This window comes from Emys orbicularis, chromosome 2 (assembly GCF_028017835.1).
Source record: "Emys orbicularis isolate rEmyOrb1 chromosome 2, rEmyOrb1.hap1, whole genome shotgun sequence".
Lineage (NCBI taxonomy): Eukaryota > Metazoa > Chordata > Testudines > Emydidae > Emys > Emys orbicularis.
Window position 1 is genome coordinate 181,542,336 of NC_088684.1, and position 15,457 is coordinate 181,557,792.

At 43.3% G+C, this 15,457-nt stretch overlaps 1 protein-coding gene across 1 annotated transcript in view; it reads left to right on the forward strand.

The window, feature by feature from the left end:
• BAG1 (BAG cochaperone 1) overlaps nucleotides 1-15,457 on the forward strand; it is a 34,323-nt gene that overhangs the window by 3,766 nt on the left and 15,100 nt on the right. Inside the window, exons 2-5 of the mRNA XM_065398536.1 lie at nucleotides 9,552-9,680; nucleotides 10,443-10,525; nucleotides 12,576-12,689; nucleotides 14,297-14,404. Coding sequence (XP_065254608.1) covers nucleotides 9,552-9,680; nucleotides 10,443-10,525; nucleotides 12,576-12,689; nucleotides 14,297-14,404 — 434 coding nt within the window. The remainder of the gene's footprint in view (nucleotides 1-9,551; nucleotides 9,681-10,442; nucleotides 10,526-12,575; nucleotides 12,690-14,296; nucleotides 14,405-15,457) is intronic.

Consider the following 15,457-nt stretch of genomic DNA (forward strand, 5'->3'; position numbering starts at 1 on the left):
ATTAGCAACATAAGTGTCTCTTTGTTCCCAGGGACCAAAACCATTCCCCAGAGCTCTTGATCTACTTCTCCCAATCTCAGGTAACTGGATGTGGCTTTTTGGGGACTGGTGCCAATCAAGTCTGGGTGAGCCTTGCCCATAGTCCTCTTCTACTCTAGGCCTTAAAAGTGTTTTTAACATATGGGAAATTCAAGCAATTCCCTGGTCACGTAGAAATATAGAAATTGCCAGACTGGATCACAGCCATGGTCAAGTTAGTCCAGTATATTGTCTCTTGACAGTGGCCAATACCAGCTACTTCAGAGGAAGATATAAGAAACTTTCCAGTAGGCAGTTTAACATACATCTCTTCCAGGGTATGAATATTGCTGTCTAATCCATGTTTGGTTGGCTCTTGTTTGCTTAACAACTGTTGTCATTATTTTAAGAAATAGTATTAAAATTAAACTGACTCATAAAATTAAATGGTAGATTTAAAATAACAGGTGTTAAATTTGCTCTTGTGTCAGTCCAGCCTAGGGGAATTACTTTATAGCCAAAGCTTTTTACATTTGTTACCAGGCTAATATCTAGTTTGCACCTAAGAATGGCTCTTCCATAATATGTTTCGACAAAAATTTAAATAAAATACAAGTAACTTGTCACGCATCTCATGTCATATCCTGCTTTTAACAAAATTAAATCATCCTTTCTCGGAATAGTTGCATTGTGAAATATAGTAGCCCTTTAAATTGTTCTTACCTGTAATATAAAGGAGCAATTCGTAATTGCACAATGCCCTTGCTTTCAAAAATTACACTGCACTGAAAACAACCAGAGGTCAGCCAATGTCTCTCACCACTGCAATCACAAGAAATTGATTGTGCAGGATATGGCCAATTTAATTTTAATTACACTCACAAAAACTGGGTTAAATGAAACGTTATTAAGGTTGCAAGGTCAAGCACTCAAAAGTAAGGAATGTCAGAATTAAGGTTGCCTTATTTGGCTGCCTTGTAAGTGTGCCATTTTGATAGTCTTTAATTACATTATCACATACTGTTTTTTCCACTTGACCCCTGCCTCCTTCAGTGCACAGGGTGGATGTGATCTGGAGATAAATCAGGGTTCTTTAGTAAAGAAGGCTGTTATCTACAGAATCACTGCCTCATTTGTTGCAGAAGTTGGAAGATGTGTACGTATTTTGGAAATGGGGTGAAGAGAGGGGATGATGGCAGGCCTAGGCCTAACCATAGCTAAAGGCCCTCCCCCTCATCTGAGGGGAGGGACCAGTGGACACGGGCCACAACTGAATACTGGAGACAACAAATGAAAAAACAGGGATGGGAGCGAAGGTCATAGGGAAAAAATCAGGTAACCATAAGGGGACACCGAGCGGAGATCCACCGACAGTACTCACTGCTCCAAAGCATCTAGAGAGTCAGTGGATACCACCCACAGGAACTCTGCTCGGAGGTGGAACTGTACAAGTGAACGGAAATAGGCCCCACAGTTGCAGAGCACCCCCTTGTCCAGCTTCCTCCACCTGGTATGATGGCTGGCCATCTTGGCCAGCGCCAGCAGAAGGTTGATAAGGAGGTCCTGCGAGTTTGTGGGGCCACAGATGGGGTGTGCAAAGATCAGGAAGTGTGGGGAAAAATGCAGCCAGAACCTCAGTAAGAGGTTGGGTGTGCGCCAGGGTCTCCGTCTCGCCACAGAAAGGACAGGTGTCAAGGGAGTTTGTGAACCGTGCCAGGTACACGCCTGTGCTTATGGCTTCATGAAGGAGCCACCAGCTGATATCCCCAGTGGGCCATGGGACCAGCATGGAGTACAGACTGTCCCACTGGTGTTCCTCGCCCTCCTTAGGTAGCAACAAGTCCTGCCATTTGGTGTTGGGGTGGGACACAAGAGCAAGGAAGTGAAAGTATGAAGCATAAGCACATGCAGATGTTTCCTGGGCACAGTTCAGAGGTGGACTGGCTGGCTGGTGTTCAGCCAACTTAGGTTACGTGTCTGGGGCAGCCTGGGAGGCTTGTGGGGCAGGGGCCCGATGACAAGTTCTAGAGGGCCTGGGGTGAGAGGCAGGTGGGGAGCAAGAGAAGCAAGAGGCAAAGCTGCCCTCATTTCCTGGAGCACACGATAGGTGACATGGGGTGGACAGCCCCATGCGCTGGCTAAACACTATCAGATCCCTCTGATCGTAGTCCAGGAGGTCTCCAACTTTGGTACCAGCCAGGACCAACTCCAGCACACCAAGGGGGTCTCCACCACCTGCACACACAGATGGGGGTTGTGCAGCAGGAAGTCCTCCCCCTCGGCGGCTGTTATGGACCTGGTCGCGGAGTCTAGCTTCCAGGTCTGTGGAGGTCCTGGTAAAAGACTGGCCGCTCATAGAGGTCTCGGGGGAAACATCTCAGCTCGAGATAAGAGCTGCCGGTCATATCGGAGCCCTTGGAGGAAGGTATACGCCAGCATGCTAAAGATGACTCTGCAGGGCCTGGAGGTGGAAGGCATGGACCTGGCTACGGATGCAGACCAGGCCCTGTCTGCCCTCCCTCTTGCAAAGTATGTAGTGAATGAGGCAGGGGATGGCAGGAAGAAAAAGGGCAGTATCATGGTTAAGATAGTAGAATGCTGATCTAGAGAACTGGATTCTAACCCTGCCTGTGTCACAGAGTTCCTATGTGATGCCAGTCAAATCACTTAAACCAAACTTGTGCAGAAGTGCAGGGCACCGACAGCTGCAACTGTGCTTTGAACTATAAGGTGCCAAGGCAACCTTAATTCTGGCATTTCATAACTTTTGAGTTTGTGACTTTGCAACCATAATAATGGGGTGTGTGGTGTGTGTGTGTGTGTGTGTGTGTGAGAGAGAGAGAGAGAGAGAGAGAGAGAGAGAGATTTCCTAGCTTTTTAAAAACAAACTGAAAAAGCAGAAATTCTGTCATGTTGACAGTCAGCCAGTATGGTTGGACACTAGATCCACCACCCAGATCCACCACTTCAGCTAAAGGAGTAACTGAGAACAGTAGTAGGTTGTCATCCCCTATGTGAACCAACACTAGAGAGGGATGAGACACTTTGCCAATGGGTTTCACAGATATTTGCTGATAGTAGAGTGCTAGTGAGACTCAGGAATCTTGTTCCATTCCAGGCTATGGAGGGAAGCATGTCTAGTGGGCACAAACTCTTCTGCCCGTTCCCCTGCAAACTTGATCACTTCTGTCCCATTCCCTATGACACTTCCTGGGGATACCCAAGGTTGTGCAGCACCTTGCTACCAGCTGCAATTAGCACAAGGAAGCTTTGTCTGTTCCTGCTGTGGGACAATTCTCCAATACCACAAGCCTCTGACAACAGAAGCACTGCCTTCCAGGCCTCCAGAGGCCCCACTCTCTCTCTCTTTACAGGTTAACAATAGGCACTCTCCAACCCTCAGGTCCTCCGAGCATATAGAGTACCCAGCCCCTGATCCACTAGACGTGCACAGAATTCTCAGATCCTCTGCTCCCAAAGGAACAGTACATCCCAGCTTACCAGTTACACCTTAGATCACCACTCCACTTAACACACAGCACTTAGATATGTGTATAGTTACAAACAAGACGTTTATTTAACAAAGAACAGAGATTCAAAAAGAAGCAAGTGAAATTAATGGAAACAAGTGGTTACATATAAAATAAAATCATAATATGCTTCCTAGAGCCTAAATTTAACTAACAACAAATGCTCTCAAAGGTTAGCTCACCCAAAATTTCTCTCCCAGCTTCAAACAGCCAGTCTGGCTGTAATCTTCCATTCATAAAAAACAAGCACGCTGGCAGCTTGTGCCCTTGGTGAAGGATGCAGAGAGTGCCTCTGTCTCTGTTAGAGTCCAAAAATTCATTGGTTTATTTCTTCCTGTAAACATCATCTTTTGAAGATATACAATCCCTTCATTAGCATTTGGCTTAGACGATAAATGGGCATCCATTGTGAAGTATACAATATTCAATCTACATATAGCCAGAAAAGTAGATAAGTGTCTCCTGCCTGAAAATAACCTGTTTATCACCTTCCAGTGACCAGCCCCACTCTGACATTAAGAACATAATTTTCATTATATAAATTTAACTCCTTACATATTATCCATACATACATTTCACAATGAGGACCAGAGTGACCCAGACTTTCAGCAGAGATCTTACATGGCACTTTTTGGTGAACTAGTATGTAGGCACTAGATCCAGGGGATCCCTGTAACCCTTTTGCACTCCTGTGCAACAAGAGGTCCCTGGATCATATCCCCTCCCACGTGTCCCAATCCTGTGTCTTCCCCACCATAGGCTTCTTGTCCCAGGCCCATCCTCTTCACCTGGTCAGTCCCAGTCCCTACTCGTCCGGCTTTTCATCCCAACCCCAATCTCATTGCTCAGTCCCAGTCTGTGTTCCTCTGACTTCTCATATAAGCTCAGTCTTTCCCCCCATCTCAGACATTCTGGCTCTGTCATAAATATAAAGGGTAGGGTAACAACCTTCCTGTATACAGTACTATAAAATCCCTCCTTGCCAGAGGCACAAAATCCTTTTACCTGTAAAGGGTTAAGAAGCTCGGGTAACCTAGCTGGCACCTGACCAAAAGGACCAATAAGGGGACAAGATACTTTCAAATCTGGGGGGTGGGGGGGGAGGCTTTGTTTTTAAAAAGTTCGTAGCTGTTCATGTGTTCCTTAGGCATTTCAGCTGCCACCTCTGCTAAGGGTCCACTGAGCTGCAGTCTCAGCTCCACCATATACTGGTCTGTAGAGATGTTGTACCCAAGGCAGGCCCTTTCGAAATTTTCTAAGAAGGCCTCTGTATCATCGCCTCCCTTGTAGGTGGGGAACTTTCTGGGTTGGAAAGCGGTACCTGGAGAAGGATTGCTAGGGTTGTCTGGTATATTCTGCTTAGCCCTTATCCTCTCTAACTCCAGTTCATGCTTCTGGGCCTCCATAGCCCTCTTGTGAGCAGCTTCTTCTCTGGCCATCTGTCTATCATGTTCTTTTTGTTTCTTTTCATCCTCAAATCAGGCTAATTCCAGTTTTTTTCTGGACGTCACTTTCTGTCATCCTAGCTAATCCCGAGAGTAAGAAAGAAAAGGGGGGGGGGGAAAAACAGCTTGTGAATTTCCTGGCTGTAGCTAACACCTTTGTTAAAAAAAAAACCTAACACCTTTGCCTCCAGGCAAAGAGAGAACAAAGGAAAAACAAATTCTAGCTGTTCTCAGCTCCTGCTTTCCCCAAGCAGCTAAAAGAAGAAGAAAAAAATCCTGAGGTTTGTGCTTCTGATTCAAAATGATCTCTGGTTCAAAATGATCCCACTGCTCTGCCACCATGTCAGGGTTCCCTCCCCACTCTGAACTCTGGGGTACAGACGTGGGGACCCGCGTGAAAGACCCCCTAAGCTTATTTCTACCAGCTTAGGTTAAAAACTCCCCAAGGCACAAATTCTCCCTTGTACCTTGGATTAGGTAACTCTGCCACCACCAAGTGATTAGACAAAACTCAGGGAAAGGACCACTTGGAGTTCCTACTTTCCCCTAATATTCCCCCAAGCCCTACACCCCCTTTCCTGGGGAGGTTTGAGAATAAACAAGATGAGCACAAACCAACCTTGGGTTTTTTTAGACCACTACAAAAAAACAATCCGATTTTAAAAAAAATAGAACTTTATTAGAAAGAAAAAAGTTAAAAGAAGCACCTCTGTAAATTAGAATGGAAGATAATCTCACAGGGCAGTCAGATTCAAAACACAGAGGATTTCCCTCTGGGCAAAACTTTAAAGTTACAAAAAGAAAACCAGGAATACAGCTCCCTCTCAGCACAGAGAAAATCACAAGCCAAAATAAAAGTAAGCTAACTCATTACCTTGCTAGTACTTACTAATCCTAATGGAGTTGGATTGCTTGCTTTCTTGATCTGTCTCCGGCAAGCACACAGAACAGACCGACAGAGAACAGAAAAACAAAGCCCCCCTCGCCCCCCCAGATTTGAAAGTATCTTGTCCCCTTATTGGTCCTTTTGGTCAGGTGCCAGCTAGGTTACCCGAGCTTCTTAACCCTTTACAGGTAAAAGGATTTTGTGCCTCTGGCCAGGAGGGATTTTATAGTACTGTATACAGGAAGGTTGTTACCCTTCCCTTTATATTTATGACAGGCTCCCAGTCACATTCTCGTTGCCCAGCTAGTTGCAGTCCTAGTCTGTGCCCCCAGCTTCCAGTTACAGACAGACCCATGTTTCCCTCTTCCTTCTAACCCCTACAGTCCCCATCCTCCAGTCCCAGTTTCTGCCCTGACCCCCTCAGGTTCTTTGTCCCAATCTATTCCCCTGCCACACACATATCCCATTGGTCTGGCTCTTGTTCCCTATCTATTTGAATCAGGCAGCTTTCTTCTCCCCATTGCCTGGGCCCCACAGAGGGGTTATTGAGAGCACAAGATACAGGAGCTCCCTGCTCTCAGATCAGGGACCTGGACCTGGACCTAGCACAACAGTCCAGAGCTGCAGCTGCAGAGAAAGTCCTGATCAGCCCGGAGCTGGAGCATGCTCACTGCAGATGGAATCTTCAGAGAATTCAGCTGCTAAAATCAATAAGTCTACTGAGTCCGTGCGAGTTATGATTTTTCAGAGGGTTATAAATTGGCAAAATTTGGGTGGATTTACAAAAGACGCATCCCTACCACAAAGGCCATCCCCTGCCAGCTTTCAAGTTCCTGCTCTAAAGAGGTCGCCATATTTTTAAGAGATGGACAAAACAATGTATTTTTTTCCCCTAGCCTCACCTCAGAAGTGCTGAACTGTTCTGGTTGAAATTAAAAAAAAAAAAAAAAAAAAAAAATCCTCATCCTGAAGCAGACATTTGGCATGGAAAACTTCAGCCCAAATGGTTAAAGTGTGGCAAAGTTATAAGCAACTGAATAAAGGGTCTTTTATAATGGGAAGTGTCAGGTAATCTTATTAATAGGTGATGCTACGCATCCTGCTTGTAAGAAATTCAAAGATATTAAACACCCTTTTTCTCTGTGACTATTTTCTAGAGAGAAATTCCATTTTAACACCAAATCAGATAGGTCAGTGTCACTGTGGTTAGGTTTTTAATCCCACGTATATCCTGAAATAACATTATTCAAATAACCGACCCTTTTCCTTCAGAATTCTGTCACAGTGGATTCTTCTGCCTCCAAGAGCAGAAAGATCAAAATATTCAACACTCCTGCAGTAATGGGAAACTTCTATTAATTTCAGCTGCCCAGAACTAAAGATACCAAGACAAACAAACAAAAACCCATGATTTGTCCTTGTTTTTCTCTTGTAACTTAATTCAGATAGTTATTTATGAGAGACTTGAAAAATCCATTCACTTGGGGATTAGGGAGCTTTTTTGTGGGCACGTGCCACCAACTTCTACAGAACTGAAGATTCCTTTTTTTTTAATTATGCATCCCTTATGGATGCAAAGATAACATTCTGAACAAGAACTGAATGCAGTCCGCATCTGCAGCTCAACAGTTTTAGTGCTTCAGCTGCTGCGCATAATTTCACTCTGGTGCTGCTAGGGAGGGATAACAGCAGAAGCTGGCAGTAGAGCTATTCTGTAGGAAAGACCCTATTCACAACAGCCAGGAGACTGAGGAAATGGTGCCAAAACAGAGACTCCCTACCCTCCCAACAGCCAGGAGGTGCAGGCGTGAAACAAGAAAACAGAGACTGATATAAAAGACAGAGCCACCAGGATGGAATTCCAGACAAGCACTCTTCCTTTTCCCAGCAGCTGGGAAATAGGGAGTTGGCTTCTTACCTGGGCTTTACCCCTGGATAATGGGATCTCCCCCATACTTCACACTGGACTATGACTAGGGCTTTGTGTCTTTCACGGAGGTTGCGGAAGTCAGGGATTCTGTGACTTTCCAGACCTCTGTGACTTCTGCAGCGGCCAGTGTGGCTGCTCAGGGCCCCAGGGACAGCCACATTGCTGAAGCGGCCCCGCAGCCAGCCACACCAGCTGCTGCTGGAGTAATCCCGGGCAGCTGACCCCAGGGCAGCTGGCCCCAGGGACCACCCAAGCAGCAGTTGATGCGGTTGGCCCCGGGGACCACCTGAGCAGTGGTCCTGGCCGGAGCAGCCGCTGCTCAGCAGCCCCTGGCAGTGGTCCCAGGGTGGCCATAGAAGCAGCGGGGGGGTGGTTGGAGCAGCTACTACTCGGCAGCCTCCGGCAGCTCATGCCACTGGCCCCAGGGCGCCCCCCTTGAGCAGAGGGCCCCCTGAGCACAGGCCCCCTGGGGCACCCCCACCCAGCAGCAGCCCTCCAGCCCCTCCCCAGCAGTGCCCCCCCTCCCTCTGCTAAGATTTAATCAGGGATATTTATGGTATAAGTCATGGACAGGTCACTAAAAATACCCATGACTAAATCGTAGCCTTAACTATGACTATCAGATTTAGTCCTCTGGCTGTTAGGTGCCTGGTAAAAGTTAATGTGAGGGAGTGACAGAAGGTATGTATGAAGGTGTGTGCGCACACAAGCACATAGATAGGAGTGAGAAGCTGATGGGATAAAGTAGAAAAGAGGTATACAACATAGTGTATAAATTATCTTCTGATTTTTCAATCCTGATGCATCACTTTGCATTTGTCCAGCTTAAAATCCACGAGGCATTGCCTAGATCTAATTTCCTAGTATTTGAATTTTTTTTTAAGATAACTACCATTTAAGGTATGAACAATTTGAGAATCATCAGTAAATGTTGCGACTCTACAGGGACAGTTGTACTTTAGGTCATTAGTAAACAAATTGACAAGCAATGGTCCCAGTTTTAACCCAGGAGGTATTTCACCTAGTCACTTCTCTCCACTGCAGCCTACTCCCATTCACAGTGAATTTATGATTATATTCCTGTGCTCCTCCTAACATCTGAAGAACAGTAGCCATGATCCTAAAGACTACTGAGGTTCTGATGGGTATGACTCCCTTTTTGTAGACCTTAGGAAGTCTGAACCATCAAGGCTCTCTTCTGGGGGATGGTGGCTGGGAAGAAGGCTGGGGGGAGGGATAGCTCAGTGGTTTGAGCATTGGCCTGCTAAACCCAGGGTTGTGAGTTCAATCCTTGAGGGGGCCATTTAGGGATCTGGGGCAAAATCAATACTTGGTCTTGCTAGTGAAGGCAGGGGGCTGGACTCGATGACCTTTCAAGGTCCCTTCCAGTTCTATGAGATAGGTATATCTCCATATATTATTATTTATATTATATTATAACAATATTTAGCTGGAGACTTTTGGCCTGTAGAACAAAGGCACGTTCCTTGCCCCCCCTTACCTCCCCTCCTGTGGACCTCCTGTTAGCAGGAGCAGGGCTCCTCACTTGCACAGCCTATGGTCATTTAAAAAAAAATGGAGAAAATTCCTATACAAAACTTCATGAAGTTAAGGCTGTAGACAGGTATTTGTGGTTCCAGTGAACATTGCCTTTCAAGATTATGAAAATTAAATATTAGATTCATTCAGCCTCATGTTTTCTAATTAAGGTTAAACTTAATTGTGGGTTGTCTTTTTTTCAGGTAATGAAAAACATACTGTTCAGATTGCTTCTCACCAGGAAGACAGTGAACCAACACTACAAGACATGGCTCTGCTTATTGAACAAGTCACTGGGGTTCCAGTTCCTTTTCAAAAACTGATATGCAAAGGTAGCTAATATTTAAAAATGTTTCTCGCAGGTATCCTAGATTTAACATTAAATACCAGTTCTAATTCAGATGGGGATTAGTTTACCTATCTCTTCAGTATTCATTATATTAATCATATAACTTTAAAGTCTCTTGTCAGTCCTTACTACAGTATTTTGACAGATGGATGGATGAGATGGGATGGAAGCATAATTAATTATAAGATGTCTGGATTTTATTTGAGTAGGCTTTTACCAGGAAATCAGGGTTAAAGTCAGTTTCATACTTACTAGTTTAAAATGAAACCCGAGAATTGTTCCTGCTGCTTTCAGTCTTTTTACCAAGTCCATCAGCTGTGAGCCAGTGTGACTCATGGGAAGGGGTGGGTACATGGATCATCCAAAATACTGAAAAATAACCACTGGCAAAAAATGACAGGCTTAATGAATATTTATTTTGTAAATTTGATAGTGTAAATGGAAATCCCTGGAAAACAAAAGAAATATTTTCTCTACTTCATTTGCTATGGTACTTTTAATCTAATTCAGCTTGACGTGTACACAATTTGACTCAGTTCCTTTAAAAAAACACGCTAAAATGTTGGAAATTTTTATTCAAAATGAATAGTTTATTTCAAAAGCACTTACTGCACAGTATTAAATATTCATTTATGAAACAACAAAGCATTTTGGATTTCATACCCTAAAGCTAAGTTAGAAGCACTGCTTCTTGTTTTTAAGATGGCTTGTAATTAATAAAAGAATAATTTTCCTTTTTCCCTAGGAAAGTCCCTGAAGGAAATGGAACAGCCATTATCAGCACTTGGAGTTAAAAATGGTTGTAAAGTCATGCTGATTGGGAAAAGGGTATATGTCACCTCGTGACGTCTCTTTGGGCTGGTCTACACTGGGGGAGGGGAATCGATCTAAGATACGCAACTTCAGCTACGAGAATAACGTAGCTGAAGTCGACGTATCTTAGATCGATTTACCTTAGGTCCTCACTGCGCGGGATCGACGGCCGCGGATCCCCCATCGACTCCACTTCCGCCTCTCGCTCTGGTGGAGTTCCGGAGTTGACAGGGAGCGCGTTCGGGGATCGATTTATCGCATCTAAACGAAAAGCGATAAATCGATCCCCGATAGATCGATTACTACCTGCCGATCCGGCGGGTAGTGAAGACGTACCCTTCCTTTGTTATCCTTATATCTGTTGATATTCCTGTTCAAGAGCTTAATCACTGCTTATGGTGAATCTGCTCAAAATGAGTGTCCGTGTAATGAAAGTGAAACAAGTGTACTGTGTACTTACCTATTTAAGGGTGCACTCTGTGTGTGCATCTGGCTGTACACACAGTTCTTCATTCTCTTGTCCTACAACTAATAACTCTATGCACCCTGTTCATTTTTTGAAGGTGCATCATATGTAGGGCCCTACCAAATGCATGGTCCATTTTGGTCAATTTCATGGTCATAGGATTTAAAAAATAGTAAATTTCATGATTTCAGCCATTTAAATCTGAAATTTCATGGTGAGGTAATTGTAGGGGTCCTGGCCCAAAAAGGAGTTGTGGGGCAGTCGCAACATTTGTGTGTGTGTAGAGGGGGGGTTGCAATACTGCTACCCTTACTTCAGTGCTGCTGCCTGCAGAGCTGGGCCCTCAATCAGCAGTTGCCATTCTCCAGCCTCCCAGCTTTGAAGGCAGCAGTGCAGAAGTAAGGATGGTATGGTATGGTATTACCACCCTTACTTCTATGTTGCTGCTGGTGGGGCACGGCCTTCAAAGTTTGGCATCCAGCCAACAGCCACCACTCTCCGGCCACCCAGCTCTGAAGGCAGTGCAGAAGTAAAGGTGGCAATACCACAGCCCCCCTAAAATAACCTTGCGATGCCCCTGCAACTCCCTTTTGGGTGAGGACCCCCAATTTGAGAAATGCTGGTTTCCTCTGTGTAATCTGTATAGTGTGAAAGCACACAAAAGGCCAGATTTCATGCGGGAAAACCAGATTTCACTGTCTGTGATGCATTTTTCATGGCCTTGAATTTGGTAGGGCCCTAATCATATGGTGAGTCCCTGCCTAATTTGTCATCCTACCAACATTCCTGAATCTCTTCTGCATTTCTGCTCTTTTCTGCCCTTATTGTTCAGGGACGTTGTGTAGAAAACTAGCTGTCGGTATTGACTCTGCTGTCAACCATTTACAGTGAATAGGGATATGATTATGTCACAGTGGTCACCAGTGTCATGGAACCCATGAATTTTTCCATTTATATGGTCCCTGCTGCTGCACTTTAACAGCTTGTTAGTTTGCTTTGATTAGCAGTTGCTCATTAACCATTTGTTAATTTGCTTTAATCTAGCCGTGTTTCTAAGAGGACAAGAGCAAAGCGATCTAATGAACTGGTAATGCATGGCTTCATGGTTCACATGGATGCCATGACCACAGCATGAATTATCTATTTTTTACGGTGTCTGTGCTGTGAATTATGCATAATTTTACCATGACAAAATCATATCCCTAACAAGGAAGTGGCAGCTGGCTTTGCTGATGTCACCAGCAGCGGGCAGGAAAATTGTTGACAGTAAGGAAGTTAAGCTTTATTATGAGGCAATAATATTAATAAAAACTATAAATTATTTGGTCCTTGGTTGGTCTTTCCCTTCACATTTTATGTGCAATATATCCATTGCAATAGTGAGTATATTCATAATTGAGCATTATAAACAGAGAGCTTATTTGATTGAATACTGAAAGTTGGCAAATTGATGATGCTGAACGTATGACAATAAGAGATGATGAAAGCATTAGTTTTTATGTTAAATGTTATCCCATTATCATTTAACTCAGATAGGTTTGTGACCTGATTGATTTCAAGGTAAATGTTTTATTTTGTCGTTTTTTGAAAACTACACAGAATAGTCCAGAGGAAGAGGCAGAATTAAAGAAATTAAAAGATTTTGAGAAGTCAGTGGAACAAATTGCTAACAAATTGGAGGAAATTAATAAAGAGTTCACAGGCATCCAAAAGGTAAATTATTTTCTTATCCTTACACCTCATATATTTGTATAATATACTTTCCTTACTTCAGAAACAACTACCATGTAATGTGGTTTGTCTTTTCAGTGATGTTTTGGTTTTTCACCTCTTAGCTCCACAGGTGACCTACAGAAGTTTTTCTAAATGTTAAACTTATTTCTGTGTTTCCAAAAGAGGGAAAAATATGTAGCTATTGGAAAAAGTAATTAGTACTGTATTTTAAGCAAATTATGTCCTTTAGATCCAGAGATATATGAGCCATAATAATACTTAGCTCTTCTGTAATGTTTTCCGTTCAAAGCAGTTTTTCTGATTCCTTTGCCACTGAGTGATATCACAAGTACCATGAAGAGACGGAATGAAAATATAGATGCAGAAATGATTGATTCTTTCTGACATCTGTTTAAGCTGCTTGTGATGTCGTTCACTGGCACAGAAACCAGGAAGTCTGCCATTCAGATTTGTCAGGATTTTAAGGAAAGTGGTTATTAAGTGGTCTTAATTTTTGTTGAAATTAATTGCAATTTTTTTAAGTAGTGGCATCAGGTTATTTTTATTGTAAAAGTCCTACAGACCTTAACTGAGTTTGGGGGCCTATTGTGCTAGGAACTGTACAAGCACATAGTAGAAGTCGGATCCTGCTACAAAGACAAAGATAGACACAGGAATCTTCAGGAATCTTACAAAAAGGTTCTGGGGATTTCTAAAATATCTTTAACTCGTGGCTCATGTATACAGCCATACCAATTTCACGGCCATGAAAAATGTGTCACGGAGCATGAAATAAACTCTTCCCCGTGAAATCTGATCTCCCCCTTGCTGCTGGGAGCGCCCCAGCTGGGGCGGTTTTAGCTGCAAGTCCCTGCCAGCTGCGGAGGGACAGAACTTGTCCTTCTCTTACATGGCAGCGTGGGGGGCGAGGTGTGGGGTGTGGGGAGATCAGACCCACCTCTGAGTGTCTCCCCCTGCTGGGTTGGGACCTCCATAGTTACAACACTGTGAACTTTCAGATGTAAACAGCTGAAATGTGAAATTGACCAATTTTCAAACCCATGACATTTGGTAGGGCCCTATTTCTGTACTTTGGGCAAAAGTTGGCAAAATAATGAGAACACTAATGAGTTAATTGTCAAAGTGGTGTGTGGATTTAGTTGCATGATTTCTGTCAACAATTCTGGGAATCAAGTGGCTTCCTGCACTGCATGGGGGAAAAATTAATAACCAAACTAATATTTGGCCAGACCACTGCTTCATAAAAGCTGTGGTAGCTATGCTGTTGTTAAAGTTTACGGTCATTATATTGATTCATTTGTTTTGATGTGTGATGTTTATTTGGGAGGACATATATAGAACTACATTAATGTTTGAAAGGGGTATAAGGGAGAATGAAAGGTAGCCTGCATTTTGGGCCTTCTACTTTCCCTTTTATTTTAAAAAGGGTCACTCTCCTTAAATTGAAAGCTTTTTTTCCCCTCTAATGATAAAATCATTCAAACATCTAAATGAAAATTTTTACACCAGAATTTATTTAATTCATATTTAAATAGCAGCATGTATGTTCTTTGGAATATAAAATAATTGTTTTTCTTTTCATACAGGGCTTTCTAGCAAAAGATCTTCAAGCTGAAGCTCTTAACCACCTGGACAAGAGGATAAAAGGAACTGCTGAGCAGTTCATGAAGATCCTGGAACAGATAGATGCCATTGTGAGTAAATAGTCATACAAAGGGGTTGTATATTCCTTAAAACAAGCTTTTGGTTTGTTGCCTTTTTTAAAGAACAGTTTGTTCTCTGGTATGATATTTTTAAAGACTAACAAAAAATTAATTTTGTTTTTTTTTGAAAAATAAGTTAATTGGTTTGCTCCCTTTTTCTTCAATATCCAGTTCTTTTTCCTGTATGTCTTCAGTGATCTCTTCATTTTGGTGTCCATGGCAGCTCCGATTTCTAAATGGTGACACTAATGCCTATGTATGCATCCCCATAATACAGAAGAGCATCATATTGGGCTGCAGCCTGTTATGTCCACATGAAATGGATATCCTTTACTCAAGTTTTACCCTTTTTCATTTGTACTGCCAAAGCCTGTTAAATTAAAATATGTTACAGTAACATTAAGGGTCCGACAAAAACCAGGAAGACACTCTCCTTGTAATGCTTGTTTTGGTGGTAGGGAAGGCACAAACAATGGTGAGCCTTCTGGTTAGTCAAACGTGGATTTATAATTTTTGTATTTAAGACATTTGCAAACTGAGGACTGGACTGATTTCTTTGGAATATATCAAGGTACTTGCATATCCCTCATTGCTGTAGTATCTGAGTGTCACACAGCCATTATTGATTTTATCCTCACAGCACCTCTGTAAGGTAGGAAGTAGTATACCTTCTCCCTTACAGATGGGGAAGTGAAATACAGGCTAGACTAAGTGACTTGTCCAGGGCTATACTGTGGCTGAGCTGAGAATTGAACACAGGTCTCTTAAGTCCCAGTCCAGTACCCTATCCACTGGATCATGCTATCTGAAAGAGTTCCTTTCCCTCATATAACTGTATTGCATACCATACCTATTGTCACCTATAGTGTGTTTTGCAATAGTAATTCCTTAGGCCCGAATCCAGCAGATGAATTTGCACAGGGTGGGCTCTTACACTCGCACAGAGCCCCATCCATTTCACCAGGGTTCCACATGAGTCTAGGGTTCTCTGCCTGTGTTGATCCAATTGCAGGATCAGGGCCTTAGTCTCTTTGTAATAATGAG